At 41.5% G+C, this 16,904-nt stretch overlaps 1 protein-coding gene across 1 annotated transcript in view; it reads left to right on the top strand.

The window, feature by feature from the left end:
• The window catches only part of LOC124255933 (arrestin domain-containing protein 3-like), a 49,835-nt gene that overhangs the window by 21,821 nt on the left and 11,110 nt on the right, over positions 1 to 16,904 (top strand). Inside the window, exon 3 of the mRNA XM_046689880.1 lies at positions 8,577 to 8,807. Within this exon, the coding sequence (XP_046545836.1) occupies positions 8,577 to 8,807 (231 nt within the window). The remainder of the gene's footprint in view (positions 1 to 8,576; positions 8,808 to 16,904) is intronic.

Below are 16,904 nucleotides of genomic sequence, written 5' to 3'. Positions count from 1 at the left end.
TGCGTTGAATTCCAACAAAGCAATTCTTGGAATTCTTCTATCAATTAGTTTCCCCTTAAGACCACTCATTACTTATCGTGTCAACACCTCCGTCGACATTAATCGCCCAGTTTACACGTGACATATATTAGACCTATCATTCAGACCCACGTTAGAAACAGACTGGTTATTTCAAGCCGCGCATCAACACCTTCTGCACTCAGTATTACCGCCCAGTCCCTCGGCAACAGAAATAGACACATCCTTCATCCCTCTCCCCGACAGCTCCCTAGACGTCTCAGCATTTGATTGTTTTCTCCAATTAAGTGTTTCCCAACTTTACCCGTAGGGTTTGATCTAGGTTAATTAACGCACTGTGAAATGGTAAATTTGGAAGGTACTAACGAACATTGGCCTGTAATTGTGAGACAAGATAGCACAGTTATACAAAACCGTCATATACATAGTATTACATACACCATCTGGGACTCCAGATTCAAGGGGGAATTGTGGAGGGTCATTTCTCAGAGCTGTGACAAAATGTTCACACATATGATTTGCATACTGACCTCCTTTGAAACACGTCAATTTTGGAGTTCCTGGGTGAAGTGAAAATGATATGTATAATATATATTTCTTTCCATTTTACATTGGCATGATTTATCGGCACTGACCATGAAATAGTTTTACATTTGGTTTTACAAATCGTTATATAAATGTTGAGGTTTCAAATGAAAATTGTGCTCGACTCTGAACCAGACAAACCAATGATTGATATTGTAAGCAACGTTACAGGTCGTAAGGGTATGGTGCACACAATCAGTCAAGTCAAACTGATCCACTTCCTACTGGCAACAACGATTAATGGGACGCACCCCTAACCAGAATTCCCTGTGCATGATGGGAAGATTACCGTGAGATGCCAGGGGTCTCTAACGCTGAAGTTGGCCAGGATCATGTCCCTTTGCTATATTAGGGTTTGCTGTTCGTGGATTCGAACCTCATATTCACCCCGATTGTGAATCTTGCGCCATGGTTCTGACCGTGGAATGAGTAAAGGTCTATTATCGGAATACCAGTCTGGACTTTCCCCGACACGCATTGTGATGGTGGAATACCAGTCTGGACTCTCCCCCGACACGCATTGTGATGGTGGAATACCAGTCTGGACTCTCCCCCGACACGCATTGTGATGGTGGAATACACGCAGATCTGCAGTCATGTACGTCAACCGAGCTCACTTCAAACGTCCACCCGTGAAGATCAGGGTTCGAATTGATCTTCAGTAACCCATGCTTGTCGTAAGAGGCGACTATCGGGATCGGGTGGTCAGACTCGCTGACTTGTTGACACCCAATTGCGTAGATCGATGCCCATGCTGTTGATCACTGGATTGTCTGGTTGAGACTTGATTATTTACAGACTGCCGCCATATAGCTGGAATATTGCTGAGTGCGGCGTAAAACTAAACTCAGTCACTCACTCAGTTCAAATGTCAATAAATATAATGCTGCTATCCTTAATTATTTGCTATTCTCAAAAGAATATGATCAGACAGCTACATTCTGAATAACACACTGATTACACGATTCCTATAATTATGTACAAGGACACGCCGACCCGTTTTCCCAGAGCACTCGTCGCCTCGTTTTCAATGCCTAGGGTCTAGCATGTGTCGTATTTACTGTCTCATGTTAAATTTACCACCTGATTCCATGGCACACTCCATTTGCTAGGAGGTAATTAGATTAAAACTTCATTTGCCTTGGTGCGATGCTTTACGACATTATGACCCAGTGGGTACTTGTCGCAGTTGGGGGAACCGGCGAAGGGGGGCGTTGTGTTCGCTATATTATCACTAAAATCTCTTTCTTTGATCAAAGCCACCTGATGGGAGGACTTGGCAAGGTCATTCAGATTTACAGTGTGTATGATTTGTTTCCGGTTGCCATGGATATGGAAATGTCAGGGTGAAAGGTCAGCGGTTGAGTGGCGTGGTTCGGCGAGACAACTGAAGGTGCAGTCAGACGTCAGGAGTAGACACACGGGGTGGTCCCCTTAATGTGGAGTGGTAACACTTGCAGTAATTATTTAGACTATAGATAACGAATCTGATTAAATATATCATTTACGACATATGTGGTAACGAGGCATGGTCTTGGGGAGAGTGGTGGTCATATCACGACTTTATTGATTTGATGCAGCGCGTAAAATTAATTCTCTCACTTCATATTTATTTATGTCATCTTATTGCACGAGTTGGTCTCATATCCAGGCAGCTTAGCGTAAATATGGCCGCCCTTTATTTCCGTCGCCATCGCAATAAATGTAAAACCCGACAATCCGCTCATCATATTTCAACAGAAAATACAACGATACTTCAGTGTGCATATGATGTGCACTTTAAGTGGGATTTGACTCGGTAGCAAATTTGGTTCAGGTTTCACACTCCACTTTTTGATATGATCTACAGTAGACTACGGTATTACTGGACTCAAAGGGGTTACTAGTTATAGTTTAACGAACTCAAATGTCACTGATTAAAGTCAGTAATAACCGTAACTCGTTATTCGGACAAGAGAGGCTTCACACATTATACTCATGTAGAGAATCGACCTCTTGGTATTTTTACTTTGCGAGCGAACACTTTACCCACAGAGCCACTACCTCTGCCTCACTCCTTAAACACATAGCGTGCTGGACTAACGCTTAGTCTATGAATATACACGTATTTTATTTTGATAGTAACAAATAAACCCATTTAAATTGAAAAGGAGACCAAGTCAGATGGGAAATTCAGAACCTGGGGAAATCTAGACTTGCTTCATTTAGTATTGCAGGCAGTAGTGAAAATAATGTGGTTCAGTGACTATGTGACATACTGCTAGAGTGGAGGCGCGGGTGGTGTGGTTTGGTGTAGGCTTAGTCTGTCACTCAGACCCTGAAGCAAATATATCCAAGAAAGCCCACGCAAGTCTAGAAAATGTGGCAAGTCTAGATTTCCACAGCTTCTGAAAATGAAGAAAGTGTCAGGGCTCCTTTTCATTATATTTTATTTGTTTTACTATGAACTGTAAATATGTTCATTTCAGTAACTAGTTGTTAGTCTAGTGTAGGCTGTATGTAACGAGGACTTTCCGGACTACATCCCGACGTGTTATGAATCCTAGCAATGCGCCAGCATCGACTACTGCCACCGTGGTTGTATGCAGTAACTAATGACGGCATATCCCAACTCGATGATTATCACGCGGCATTGTTCTGTCTCTATTACGTCTGGCATAGTTGCCCGTCTACATAAAGCTAAGAGAGTTTCCTACAGTAGAATGCTCCTAATGTGCGTAAACAAGATACTAAGGATACTTGTGTGAAGCTCCGCATGTTCACTTTACTACATTTACAGTGCTCCTTCTGATTACACCAGTTTTCTGGACAACAAGGACGCCAGTGATACACAAAACACATATTTGCCGTTTGTCAGGTTTGTCAGGAAAGTGCGATAAATCGGCGAAAATATACATTCAGTCATATCTGATATTCTAGTGGAGCCGAACCTAGCACTCCCAGTCTAGTCAAGCACCCTCCCCGGCCCGGCCCATCTGCATTGCGTAGTTATTGCTTCATTGTCTCCAGCCTTCACCGATATTTCACATTACGTTATTGTTCACTCTTAGGTGTAAATTTTTTTAAGCCGCGTTTGTGTTCCAATTGTATCACAACAGACTAAACAATCAAGACAAACCACGATCTGGCCAAGACAAACCCCGAGGAAATCCTCACCATGAGGAAATAATGGCTCTAAAACAGCCATGTTATATGTAAGAGATGATCGGCCTTGGTCCTTAACTACACAATGCACTCATAACCGGCCTCTGATACGTCACCCGCACTCTGACATATTGCGTCTATTATAGTGCTGGTATATTTCCTGTTAAAGAAAGTCCTAATATATTGTCAATTTTCCTCATACATACATTACGTATAACGGAGGGCATACTGTAAAACGTGTGGAGTCTTGGAGTGGGGTCTTCTGGGGCTTTGTTGACATCAAGAAAAATGTGTATGAATAGATCGGGAGGATGGATGTGTCAACGCGTAGATATGATCGACAGGGGAACTAGCTTGGAATTATACGTACAATAAGGTGACAAAGACGAAGCATAGGTTGAGTTCAAACTACTTTAGTTGGTTGCACAAGCCAGGACAAACATTAGTAATAGTATACATGAATGAGGTTAGTGGAGTTCCGGCTCAATACCATAGTGTAAAGTATGGAATGGATTTTGGAATGGAATTTGGAATGGAACAGTGGAATGGAATTTGGAGTGACACAAATTTGCTATTTATAAACAAGTCTCCGCTCTAATATGCTCAGACAGTTTATAAACAGCTGATCACTGATATATATATCACTAAGCAAAGGGACGTGGATGTCAGCTTCTCTCTCCAGCCATGACCCATCCACCACACACTCAAAGGCACATGATTCTGGGGGAATAAGTTTTGAGTTCAAATACTATTTTCTAGGTTATGTAGATAATAAGAACAAGATGTATCGAAGAAAGGCCGATGGCACGTGCTGTCTACGTATCTAGACTTGCTTATTATGGGGACAGAATTACTAATATATATCCCTGCAATTATTATTATGTATGTCTTTGAAGCAAGGCTAACTGCATGCCTGTATGGTGGCAGGCACCTGTGTTGTGGCATGATTAGACATATATGGAGGAGGAAACGGATTATTCAACACAATAGTCTCATGATATTTTTATGAAGCACAACAGAACACCATGTGAAGGAAAATAACATATATATTAGAACTAATTTTGACATTAATCTTGTTTATTATCATAAAAAGCAATCTATAATGTCTATATTATCATAGTCTCTGTAACTGTCACTTAAAATCACAATTACTTGATTATATACAAAATAAGAACAAGTTGTTCACTCAACTATTGTGTCCATAGACATAGATGCAGATGACTATATTTACCAAGGTACTACTATATCGACTTACACAGCTAGTAGATAATATTCCAGTCATCTCATAATGCAAATTATTAGCAGTGGTAAATGGAAAATAAAATGATTAAGGGACTGTGAGACAGGCTATTGCCACACCTCTGTCTGCCACTAGCCTTATCTTACATCCGGAGGGGGGAGGGGTGCAAGAAATTGGGAGCAGGAGGGAAAGCGACCCCGAACTGTTTACAAACTGTCAATTTAATTTATGTTTGAAGGTAGGCACAACACTTGGTTTGTTTAGTACAAGATGAGTATATTCCATTTATTCCCATTCCAAATTCCATTCCATCATTCCAATCCAAACTCCATTCCAAAATCCATTCCATACTTTACACTATGCCCTTCCTACGAGGGATTATCCTGCTCGTGGTCGTCCCAACAGACAGTCGGAATACCGGACTCCTTGACAATATGGATGTGAGGATATATATACAGTTTTTGACAACAATGGACAGGCGAGCACACAACAGTGGACAGATAGAGAAACAATAGCACTTCTTTGTAACAGTGGATGTGATGGCAGACGCGGCCAAGGGGGATGACCAGTTAAGGTTCTAAATGTCATATTAATGAAAGTGACAAAGTGGTACAGGGTTGCTGACAAGAAAACGATGAACAGTGCGGTAGTGATAATGATTAAGTATGCAGATTAAATAATTGCAATTAAGTTTCACATGGTTTCGCTACATAGTTTTTTTATCTTTAGGAATATTTGAACGATGGCTGTCCTGAATTAGGCGCTATAACAGATGAATGTATGGATGGAAATGATTTACAACCTATACACCAAATACTAATAATGGCATTATTTATTGTCCAATGAAGGACATACATAACATTGACACATGCAAATGCACATTTGTGTAGAGGAAGCCGTTGTAAGGGAAAGGTACAGAAATACGGTCTATGCTAAGACATATTACATAACAAAGAAATTGATAACATAAGATACATAGCACTATATTATTCAGGAACAGGATTTTTTTTGTCAGTGATGGCAAACGTAACTGTTGCAATGTCATAATTGTCTTGTGTTTTTTAATAAAAATAGTTATCTTTTTACATCCTTGAACTTACAAACAAAAAGCAAAAATAAATACAGTTGAATATTTTGCAAGCTGATTGTTAGTGAGTTTCATCAGTTCTCTGTGCCTTCGAAAATCTTAACTTTCTGTAAGGTTATGTATGGGCAGTCCATTGGAATGTGACAGATAACAGGCAACACATCACTGATACGATCTGCCCTCAGAATGGCAGAAAGCTAAACCAGTGCTACTGAGGATTGCCATGTAAACATTTTCACACTCTTGATTACGTTGCTGTCTACAAATGAAAGCATAATTGCAGCGAGTTTGAATTTGTGACAATCTTCGCCATTTTAGGTAGTTGCCAAATTTCTGTGTGGGACTGAATTCTTTTGCCTCTTCTTCAGTATACAGACCAAATTTGTATAGATGGAAAGTTTCCACCAATGTTTCAATTATCACTTGGATAAACTGGTGGAAACACCCTTTATGGTAGTAAATATAGTAATACTGCAATAGGAATCCTTGTATAGCCAAGAATCTTTCCAACATAAACTGTCTTCTCCTTGAAAGTGCAAATATATTTTCCAGTTAAAGTATTGTAGACATTGTATTCATTGTTATTTGTTGACAATATTTCTTTTTAAAGAAATTAATGAAATATTTCGAGGAATTACTGTTTTCCAACCACAGGATGTTTAGTTCTGATAAACATCTACAATGTCAATGCCTTGATAAAGTTCCAGGCAAACCCTGTTCCAAGAATGAATGACCAGTCCTCAACCCATGACACTTTGACAGCCATCCCAGGGATTCAGCACAAATTTCAGTATGGCAGGATATATCGTTCATCGTTTAGATAGTTTGTTTTATAAATATGTCACATGTAACATATTTTGAACTGAAAAGATTTGAAATGACATCAGGAGTCCCATCAGCAAAATATAAACGTGAATACAGTATTGTTGTTTGGTTTTATGTTTTACATAACAAATAGCACAATTACAAAGACAAAACCATCTACCCATTCATGATTTATATACTTGTATTAACTTTCCTCATAAATATCAAATTTCAGAAATAAAACATAACTATCTGGACTGTAAATGTGTTGGATTATCTTTAGGATTTGCATCTCTATGTATAGATATGAACAATGACAATTTCCAAATCTGTAAGGCAAGAAAGACTAATATCTAAGATGAATTAGATAACATATTTATTGCATAGCAGTCAATGAAGGAACAGTGGCAATATCCTGTATAAACTACAAATATAATATATAGTTACATTATATTTGTAAAAAAAAAAAATAGGTATTTCAGCATGTATATGAATTTGCAGTACTTTTTTAAACCGGTGATTCAAAAGGTATAAATGACAACTAGGAAGAGCCATTAATGGTATATTTCTAAACAGTAATCAGTATTTACTGAAGTGGCAAGTGCACATATACTCCAGACTCCAGACTCCACTCCAAGACTCCACTCCAACCCTCCACTCCAAGACTCCACTCCATGTTTTACAGTATGCCATAACGGAGTCGTGTATAGTTTAGGGAATAATGACTTTGATTTTACCCCGCAGCGGTAATGATTACTGTTATTTGGTATATGAATAAGGGTTTGAGGGATATAACAGGCATAATTTAAGGTTAGTTGGAGCCATTTGTATTGAGTAAACTGTTCTTTTCTTGCTCTTTTATCAGTTTGTTTCTGGGGCAAGCTGGGATCTCTGATCTACATCATGTGTAGCTGGCGCAGGACAATCACACTCGCTTAACATATAAAAATCATGAGTCATACCGAAGTCGTACAGAATATTGGCAATTTTTTAATCCGCTTTTCCGATTTCCATGCACACAACTTGTCCACTTCAGCAGTAAACATACTCTCTGCATAATCTGCATCCGTGATCAGCAGTCGAGGATGACCCAAGATCACGTTTATCAGATTTAAAAATCCCAGGAACGTTGTGTGCGAAGCGAACACATGGAGAGGCTGGGGAAGTACGGACAGTCACACACTGATCTGTGCTTTATCGTGCCGTAGTTCTACGTGATTTATGATATGCTGAGTACGTCAAGGCTTTTATTTTCATTTACTGTGGAACAGAACACGTATTTCTCTTTTTTAATCAACATATAAAGTCAGATAGGTTTGTGTTAAGGAACGTCCAACTTCCGTGGGTGCTGCCTAGGTGTACTTTGTTTCATTTTCATTGATGATTTGTGTCCGAAAATGTAAGAGAATAGCAGTTTGTCTTCCGGTTTTGCTACAACACGTGTGTACTGTACATGGTGGATGACCTGGAAAATACACACGCACGCACGATTGCACGCACACACACACACAACACACTCAGGTACGAATAAAGCGCTTGTGACTAGTCCACAGGCCCTCCAGATGAGATCGTACCTCTAAGGCGGACGTTACTGCCATATATTTTTTTTTATCTTGGTGACTATCTAAATTGGTGCCCTTTGGTCCTTGGGCCTTTGGTTCTAACGACATGACCATATTGCTTTATCATTGTTTTCAGGGTCTGGTAACAATGACGAAAAGAGGATCCTGGCCCCTGGTCAGTACACGTACCCCTTTCAGTTTGAGCTACCGGCCAATCTACCCAGTTCATTTGAAGGTCAGCACGGCTACCTCCGGTACTGGATCAAGGTGACAATGGAGAAACCATGGAAGAACGACTACTCCACCAAGAAGGTCTTCACGGTTCTCTGCCCCATGGACCTGAACAGAGAACCATCATCAGGGGTAGGTACAGGCGAACGGTTTATGTTGGTTTAAATGTGCTGCACTAATGTTAAAGTCATCCCTAGCATGTCCTTTACAGGGTGCATGACATAAAATGAATGATCAGAACAACAGCGATAATGTTTATATTTATCATCTTGTGACATTGTTGGAAACACGAAACTCTTCCCTCTTTCCAGGAATAGCTTCTTCTACTTTCTGATAGATTTTAATCAATACTGGGCTGAAGCCGTAAACTATAGGCTTTGGTATTTTAAAATTTAAATTAAATTTCAAAACAAAATGTCACTTTCTTTTGTGTTATTTACATAAATTAAGGTGAAATATTTGATTATTTATAGTTCCCAGCAAGGAAGTAGGAAACACATTCTATATGACTTTCTGTAAAGACCGATACGCATTCAGAAGAAGCATGGCGAACCTCTACAGCTGTTTGGTCCAGTGCATCATAATTATCAATACTGACAAATTTATGGCCACTCACAAAGTAAAAGAAGTTGTTATCCACAAACTTGTCGGTATTGCACTTCCCAACCTCTAAAATGCCACTCAAAGAAATAGTATCAGTCTTTAGCAACCATGACTTTATAGCATCACAGCTGAGTTTGCCTGTGGAGCCCATGTGTCTCTGCATGAGAAGTATAAATCTTTTTGGGGTATATTTACGGGAGGGCGAGATTGACATGATGAGGGTTCCACATGGACCCCAGTGCATGAACTCAGTGATGTCAGAAATACTACAAATTCCGGGAGTACGTCTTCTGACCGCGGACACAGCACGTGTACTGCCTTGAAAGCTGCTGTATGCCTTCCTGGGGCATCATTAAGTCCGTGTACAGAACACATTGTACTGCAGCATTCAAGCCATATCACGCCACGTCAGGCCATGTCAGGCCATATCACGCCACGTCAGGCCATGTCAGGCCATATCACGCCACGTCAGGCCATGTCAGGCCACATCACGCCACGTCAGGCCATGTCAGGCCATGTCACGCCATGTCAGGCCATATCACGCCACGTCAGGTCATGCCAAGCCATATCACGCCACGTCAGGCCATGTCAGGCCATATCACGCCACGTCAGTCATGTCAAGCCATGTCACGCCACGTCAGGCCATATCACGCCACGTCAGGTCATGTCAAGCCATGTCACGCCACGTCAGGTCATGTCAGTTCATGTCAAACCATATCATGCCACGTTAGGTCATGTCAGGTCATGTCAAGTCATATCACGCCACGCCAGGTCATGTCAGTTCATGTCAAGCCATATCACGCCACGTTAGGTCATGTCAGTTCATGTCAAGCCATATCACGCCACGTCAGGTCATGTCAGTTCATGTCAAGCCATGTCACGCCACGTCAGGTCATGTTAAGCCATATCACGCAAGGTCAGGCCATATCAGCTCACGTCAGGTCATGTCAGGTCATGTAAAGCCATATCACGCCACGTCAGGCCATATCAGCTCACGTCAGGCCATGTCAAGCCACATCACGCCACGTCAGGCCATATCACGCCACGCCAGGTCATGTCAGGCCACATCACTTCCAGGGAACTATACCAGGACATTTAGCTTCGAGTACCCGCATGGGATCACAAAAACAGGTTCCATGTAATGCTTCGATAGCAATACACGACAAAAGAATGCGTAAGCAAGTATAATTTCCTTGGTATGATAGATTACAACCCATTAGTAAGGGTCTGTCTGTTCAACTGTCCCCTGATCTGGTCAAAGCTCCATTGTTTACAAGCAGCCTCTGTATGGCAGTACTGCTGAACGCCGTTAAGCAACAAACACTTAAATTACTGTGCACTGCAGATTGTGTGGGTTGAGCAGGACATGCTTACACTTTCTACGAACACCAAGCGTCACTAATGATTTTCAGTGCATCATTCATATTTGTTTCACTATTACTTAACCCTCTTCGCTGAATGAAATCTATATGGACAGATACTCAACACTGCTCTTTCAGTGCCTGTGGCGTTTTATATCTCACATTAGCTGACGCAAGGAACGGAATAGCAGCAACGTTTAATAAATGAAACAGGCTGTAGTATGCGCGTCATCATGTCTTTCCTTCACGCTCGTTTATCTTAACAAGTTTGATGATGTAACGAGGTTGCATGGCGTGTCTCATTACTGTGTTTCTCCCCCCAACGGAGTATGATAACCCAACGTAAAGAACACATGCAGCACAGATAGAAAGTGGTTTACGCAAGTGAACGGGATTGGGTGTTACAAGTAGTTCATCCTGGTTTCACAATAATACTAACATCCCAGGCAACACGTGTGGTTTGTTTATATAAACAAGGTGTCAGAACACTTCCCTGGCTCACGTGTCATGGACGCCATGTCCTGGCAACTGCACTTCCTATGTTATGACCTTGAACGCTCGAAATCCATGATTTGATGGTGGCAAGTAAGACAAACCCTTCTTCTAAGATATGAAAAGTAATTACTAACACCACATTAATACAGCCGAAGCTCCTGATTATGATTCCTGATTATGGCCCAGATGTTGGTACGGGCTTAGATGCCCATGCGCTCTCTCTCTCTCTCTCTCTCTCTCTCTCTCTCTCTCTCTCTCTCTCTCTCTCTCTCTCTCTCTCTCTCTCTCTCTCTCTCTCTCTCTCTCTCTCTCTCTCTCTCTCTCTCTCTCTCTCTCTCTCTCTCTCTCTCTCTCTCTCACACACACATTTTTGCCGCTATGTACAATGGCTGCACTGGACTGCTATATATACTGTACCATGACTATCTTCACATCTTAACGCCAGTACACACTGAGGTCGACTGACTGAACATTTAAATGGTAGGCCCCCAGTCTACCTGAGTTACTAGGCCGCTGCTTCGTTCATTAATGTCCGTCACAGCTGCTGTGGAAATAGCAACCACAAACTGCCTGGAAGCAAACAGCGTTCCTCTAGGTACTCAACCCCAGCTCAATGAGAATAACATGTACGTCCGATAACGTTCCCTTCTTGTATGTTGGGCACAATTAAGCCAACAGATAGCGATCGTTTTATTGGTAAGTGCACAGAAATGATTTAGTTTCTTTGGGGAATTACATTTTTCTCGTTGTTCGGAGAGGTCTTATGGGACGACAGCTTGGGGAGGAAACACTTAACTTACAAGAGATTGTTCACCCTTGAAATACCCTGGTCAATTTACAAGGAACAGTGATGGATCTGGATATGTTTCAGTGCCTCTTTATGGCTGTGACTGTATTTTACATCTCCCACAGTGAAAACAAATGAGAGAATAAGGACCCGTGGCACCCCTCATTAATACAGACAGAGGCAATTGTTCCCACCCGTGGCACCCCTCATTAATACAGACAGAGGCAATTGTTCCCACCCGTGGCACCCCTCATTAATACAGACAGAGGCAATTGTTCCCACCCGTGGCACCCCTCATTAATACAGACAGAGGCAATTGTTCCCACCCGTGGCACCCCTCATTAATACAGACAGAGGCAATTGTTCCCACCCGTGGCACCCCTCATTAATACAGACAGAGGCAATTGTTCCCACCCGTGGCACCCCTCATTAATACAGACAGAGGCAATTGTTCCCACCCGTGGCACCCCTCATTAATACAGACAGAGGCAATTGTTCACCTGTGAAAACATAAAACATGACCTACAAGTTAGTATGAGGAATTGCATCAGACGTTCCTTTTGTCATGAGATATGAGATGTTCGTAGAACGAATATGTTAGAATGTGCTTCAAAAATGGGAAACGTCGACTGGAATTGCAGGACTATTGCCCGACGTAAAGGGATGGTGGGAGTGATGAGGGTTTTGTGGAGAGTTTTTATGTGTGAATCACTGTATTGATCCAAATGTAAAACCCTATCGGAGGCGGTATCACGGGGCTGTTCTATTTGTACAGGTGGGTAAACTAGTGGAAGGGAATGCCTATTTAAACCTTACTGAGCGTTATCAAATCAGTGATATACATGAAGCTGTAGCCAAACGTGTTCGTCACAACTTTTGATTAGACGTAGTTTTGATTCCGAGTCGACATTTCGATAAATTGGTGCCCATGGGGATGCCCTCTTTTCGCCTAAATGTCCTCCCCATCCTCCAACCTACCACCACCAATTTGATGTAGTCGTCATTATGAATGGTTCAACTGACGAAATTCAGCCTGAGGTGTGTCGTGTGCCACCAGGGGTGGTGGGGTAGCCTAGTGGTTAAAGCGTTCGCTCGTCACGCTGAAGACCCGGGGTCTATCCCCCCATGGGTACAATGTGTGAAGCCCATTTCCGGTGTCCCCTGCCGTGATGTTTCTGGAATATTGCTAAAAGAGGCGTAAAACTAAACTCACTCACTCACAAATTCTTGGAGGTTTCGAGAATTCACACGGTAGTGACATACACTCTGGGAATATTAAGAACGTCCTGCCATGATAACACTAGGGATTGTCGTTAATATTAGAGATGAGCTGAGCTTTGGAATTTAGTACAACATAGAAATGGAATGTGTTCATGTTTGAGACAAGTCACAGGTTGATAGCTCTGATATGTGGTTTTCACAGATTTGTCCCTCATTTAATATATGGGCATTAGTTGGTCAGCCACTACACCAGGTTCTTTGAACAAAACAATTTATGTGGTGATGCTTACATATAACGGTTATGTTATTGTTACACTGTCGGTTAGGTCACGTTAGGCCTTGTTAGTAGGAACAGCTACAACCATCTTATATATACCATCCCAAAAAAGAAATGCATAGGCCAGAAATCCGTTGCGAAAATGTTGTATTTTCAAACATGCATAACTCGTCCACAAATAGACTTTAGTGCATAGATTTTTACATCAGTTTAGAAGAAGGTCATGTCTATACAACCAAGTGGATAATTTTAGTTGACGGAGACCTTGAGCGCGATGGCGACGACGTAGCACGGTCCCGACGTCGAGTCTCCTTGCTCTCAATCCAATCTCTTTCAACCTGTTCCGTACCGTTTGACCGGATATCCTCCGAAGTCCAGGCACCCTCGCTGTTGTGTTCTCACCCGTGGCAGTACGATCACGTAAATGTAGTACCCGGATGTACCGATCTTGGGCGACAGTGGTGACTCGAGGTCTGCCTGTACGGGGATGGTCATTTGTTCTACCTGTTTGGTTGTAACGAGCTGCAAGCCGTGATATCGTGCTAAGACTAACATTCAGACGCCTGGCAACAAAAGATTGATAATCTCCAGCTTGCATTCTTTCAATGGCGATGTTCTGTGTCGCAGCGTCAAGACGTGGCGTAGTGATTTGACCTTGAAACTTCTTCAAAACGAATGTCGATTTCCGAAAGTAATCTGGATTATGGCGTATGCTCTTTGGTGCAGAATTTCAACTTCAAGGTGATTTCTGTTGCGTTGTGGCGATCCCTTTTTAGTCCTTGTAAGAAATCTCATCAAAATCAACATTTTTCAGGTAAAATCGATTTTTGACTTGCACAATTGTGTAAAATCATGTTCTGAACAATTTTGTTACATATTTTGACGATTGTTTGAACACAAAAGGAAATTAATAGATTTTTATAAATACAAAATGCCTATGCGTTTCTTTTTTGGGATAGTATATGTACCTTGGGGAATTAGGAAGTGTATTTTTAGTGCAAAACCCTAGACTACACATTTAGGATGAATGAGTGATTCATATCCCTTTTAGCAATACCCCAGCTATATAACAGCAGGGGACACCAGAAATGGCTCAAATGGACTTCACAAAATGAACCCATGGGGAGGAATCTAAACTGGAACCTTCGTGACAACCGAACGCTTTAACCATTAGGCTGCCCCAACGCCCCGGCGCTTTTAAAAGTCGTATGTATATCAGAGTTAGCTCCTTTGAGCATTAATAGCGACAGCTGCTATATATAATCCCCGCCATCTTCAGCTATCATCGCTAAGTTGAAGGACTGTGTGTTTTGCTCTGTATCTAAATCAGGTTGCTTAAATCTTGCCTTGCCGGTTTGAACGTTCCACATGTCATAAATACGCTGGATTTAGGAGGCGTGGATTCAACTCCTAGTGATACATTCTATACGTACAACCATGAACAATCACATTGCATGATGAGGAGCAGTTTGGCTTCAGTATCAAACTTAAATCGCAGCATATTTGCTCATTCCGTGTGTGTAGAATTTTCCTACCGCAACGATATTTGTACCTTGGACTTCAATTAAATCTCATTGCAATGTAGAAATAAGGATATTAAGATGTCGTTTATATCTCAAAGTAGACCTTAGGCATCGCATTATCATATCATCAATGGGATCAAGATCTGTTGAAGAAACGGACATAAATAGCGAATATCACGTGACCTTCACAAATGTCCTGACATCACAAAACAAGCTCCCGAAGTTTAAGCACTTTAACTACCCGTGACGATCCGGGTCAGAATTGACTCAGTAACCCATGCTTGTCGTGTGATCTTCAGCAACCCATGCTTGTCGTGTGATCTTCAGCAACCCATGCTTGTCGTGTGAACTTCAGCAACCCATGCTTGTCGTAAGAGGCGACTAACGGGATCGGGTAGTCAGGCTCGCTGACTTGGTTGACACATACCATCGTATCCCAGTTGCGTACATTGATGCTAATGCTGTTGATCACTGGATTGTCTGGTCCAGACTCGATTATTTACAGACCGCCGTCAAGTAGCTGGAAAATTGCTGAGTGCGGCGTAAAACTAAACTCACTCACTCGCTCACTCACTCAGTCACTCACTCATTCACTCACACTTAAAACTTCAACCTATACATCGTGACCACAGAACCATGGTCTATTCCACTTTGCCACGAGGCCATACGTGCTGCAGGGCTGAAATACGTAACATTACTTTTTCTTCTGAAAGGAACGCAATACGCAACGTTAACACCAGATATAAATATAGAGAATACTAAACGATGTCCCGTGTAATACCATATTTATGAAACTGGTGAATGGTATTGGTATCTAACTCGCTTTCGCTCGTCAGATACCAAACCATTCACTCGTTTCATAAATATGGTATTACACGGGACATAATTTAGTATTTTATTTATTACTCACCCAACATTAGCAAAATAATATCGAGCAAAGTACTTCTTTCCTGAGAATTCAACGAGTGTGATGACTCTCAGCTTTCCGCTAGTCAAGCAAGGTATAATTCTATTGTGACGGAGGTATTAGCATTGTGACGTCATAACTGTAAACCAGTTTTACGTCATACGTACGGCACCACGTGATGTTATTACACAATGTGTAATAACATTGTAAAATTATTAAACAGTGATATCTTCAACAGGTGGGTAATAAATGTCTATATTATATGCCAAAGCAGATTCCCTTCGGCGTACCAGGCAATAGCGGTGAAAATTGTTATATATAATATGGAAAGAAAATTCTAAGCAAAACCCTCGTCGTTTTTTCTCTTCCGTTTCACTAAGCGTGTGATACGCTTCCATCATCACCAATTTCTACGAAACAAACAAAATTGTTCAACATCACACAAGGTGCGCTCATCATCTGGTGTTGCTTTGATGCATTAACTTCAAAGTGGTCAAAGATCTTTGATGTTAAATAGCTGGCAATAGGGTTACAATTACCCTGATGTACCAGCGTTAGTAGTGATTGTCTTGATCATACCTTCTTTGTCTAGCTGGGGCAAGATGACACGTCAACACATTAACTACTGGTCATGGTGAATGTCAATGATCGAAGTGAACGACAACATCATAAATTTCCTGATGTATCCCTGGGCAACCATTTCTCTCTGACGGTAACTACAGAAATCCGTTTTAGAAACACAGGTTTGAAGTGTATGGATGAGAGTTATCGATTAGGACTGACAGACTTTCTGTTTGGCATCTATCATAGATCACAAATCCAACCTTTCATCTGACAGTTTATTTATTTTGTCCAAAAAAGAACTAAACCGTTTTCCGTTTGTCCAGAGCCGTGCTCCATTTACATTATATTGTTGATCCTGTATGTTCCCTCGTAACAACATATATAGTCTGTCACACAGACCCTGTGCAAATATATCAAAGGAAGCCCACGCAAGTTTAGGAAATGTGGCAAGTCTAGAGTTCAACAGCTTCATGGTCTCTGAAAATGAAGAAAGTC

This window comes from Haliotis rubra, unplaced genomic scaffold (genome assembly GCF_003918875.1).
Source record: "Haliotis rubra isolate DU_JTF1 unplaced genomic scaffold, ASM391887v1 Scf613, whole genome shotgun sequence".
NCBI classification, from domain to species: Eukaryota; Metazoa; Mollusca; class Gastropoda; order Lepetellida; family Haliotidae; genus Haliotis; species Haliotis rubra.
The sequence above is the reverse complement of the archived record's forward strand: the minus strand, read 5'-3'. Positions and strand labels throughout refer to the sequence as shown.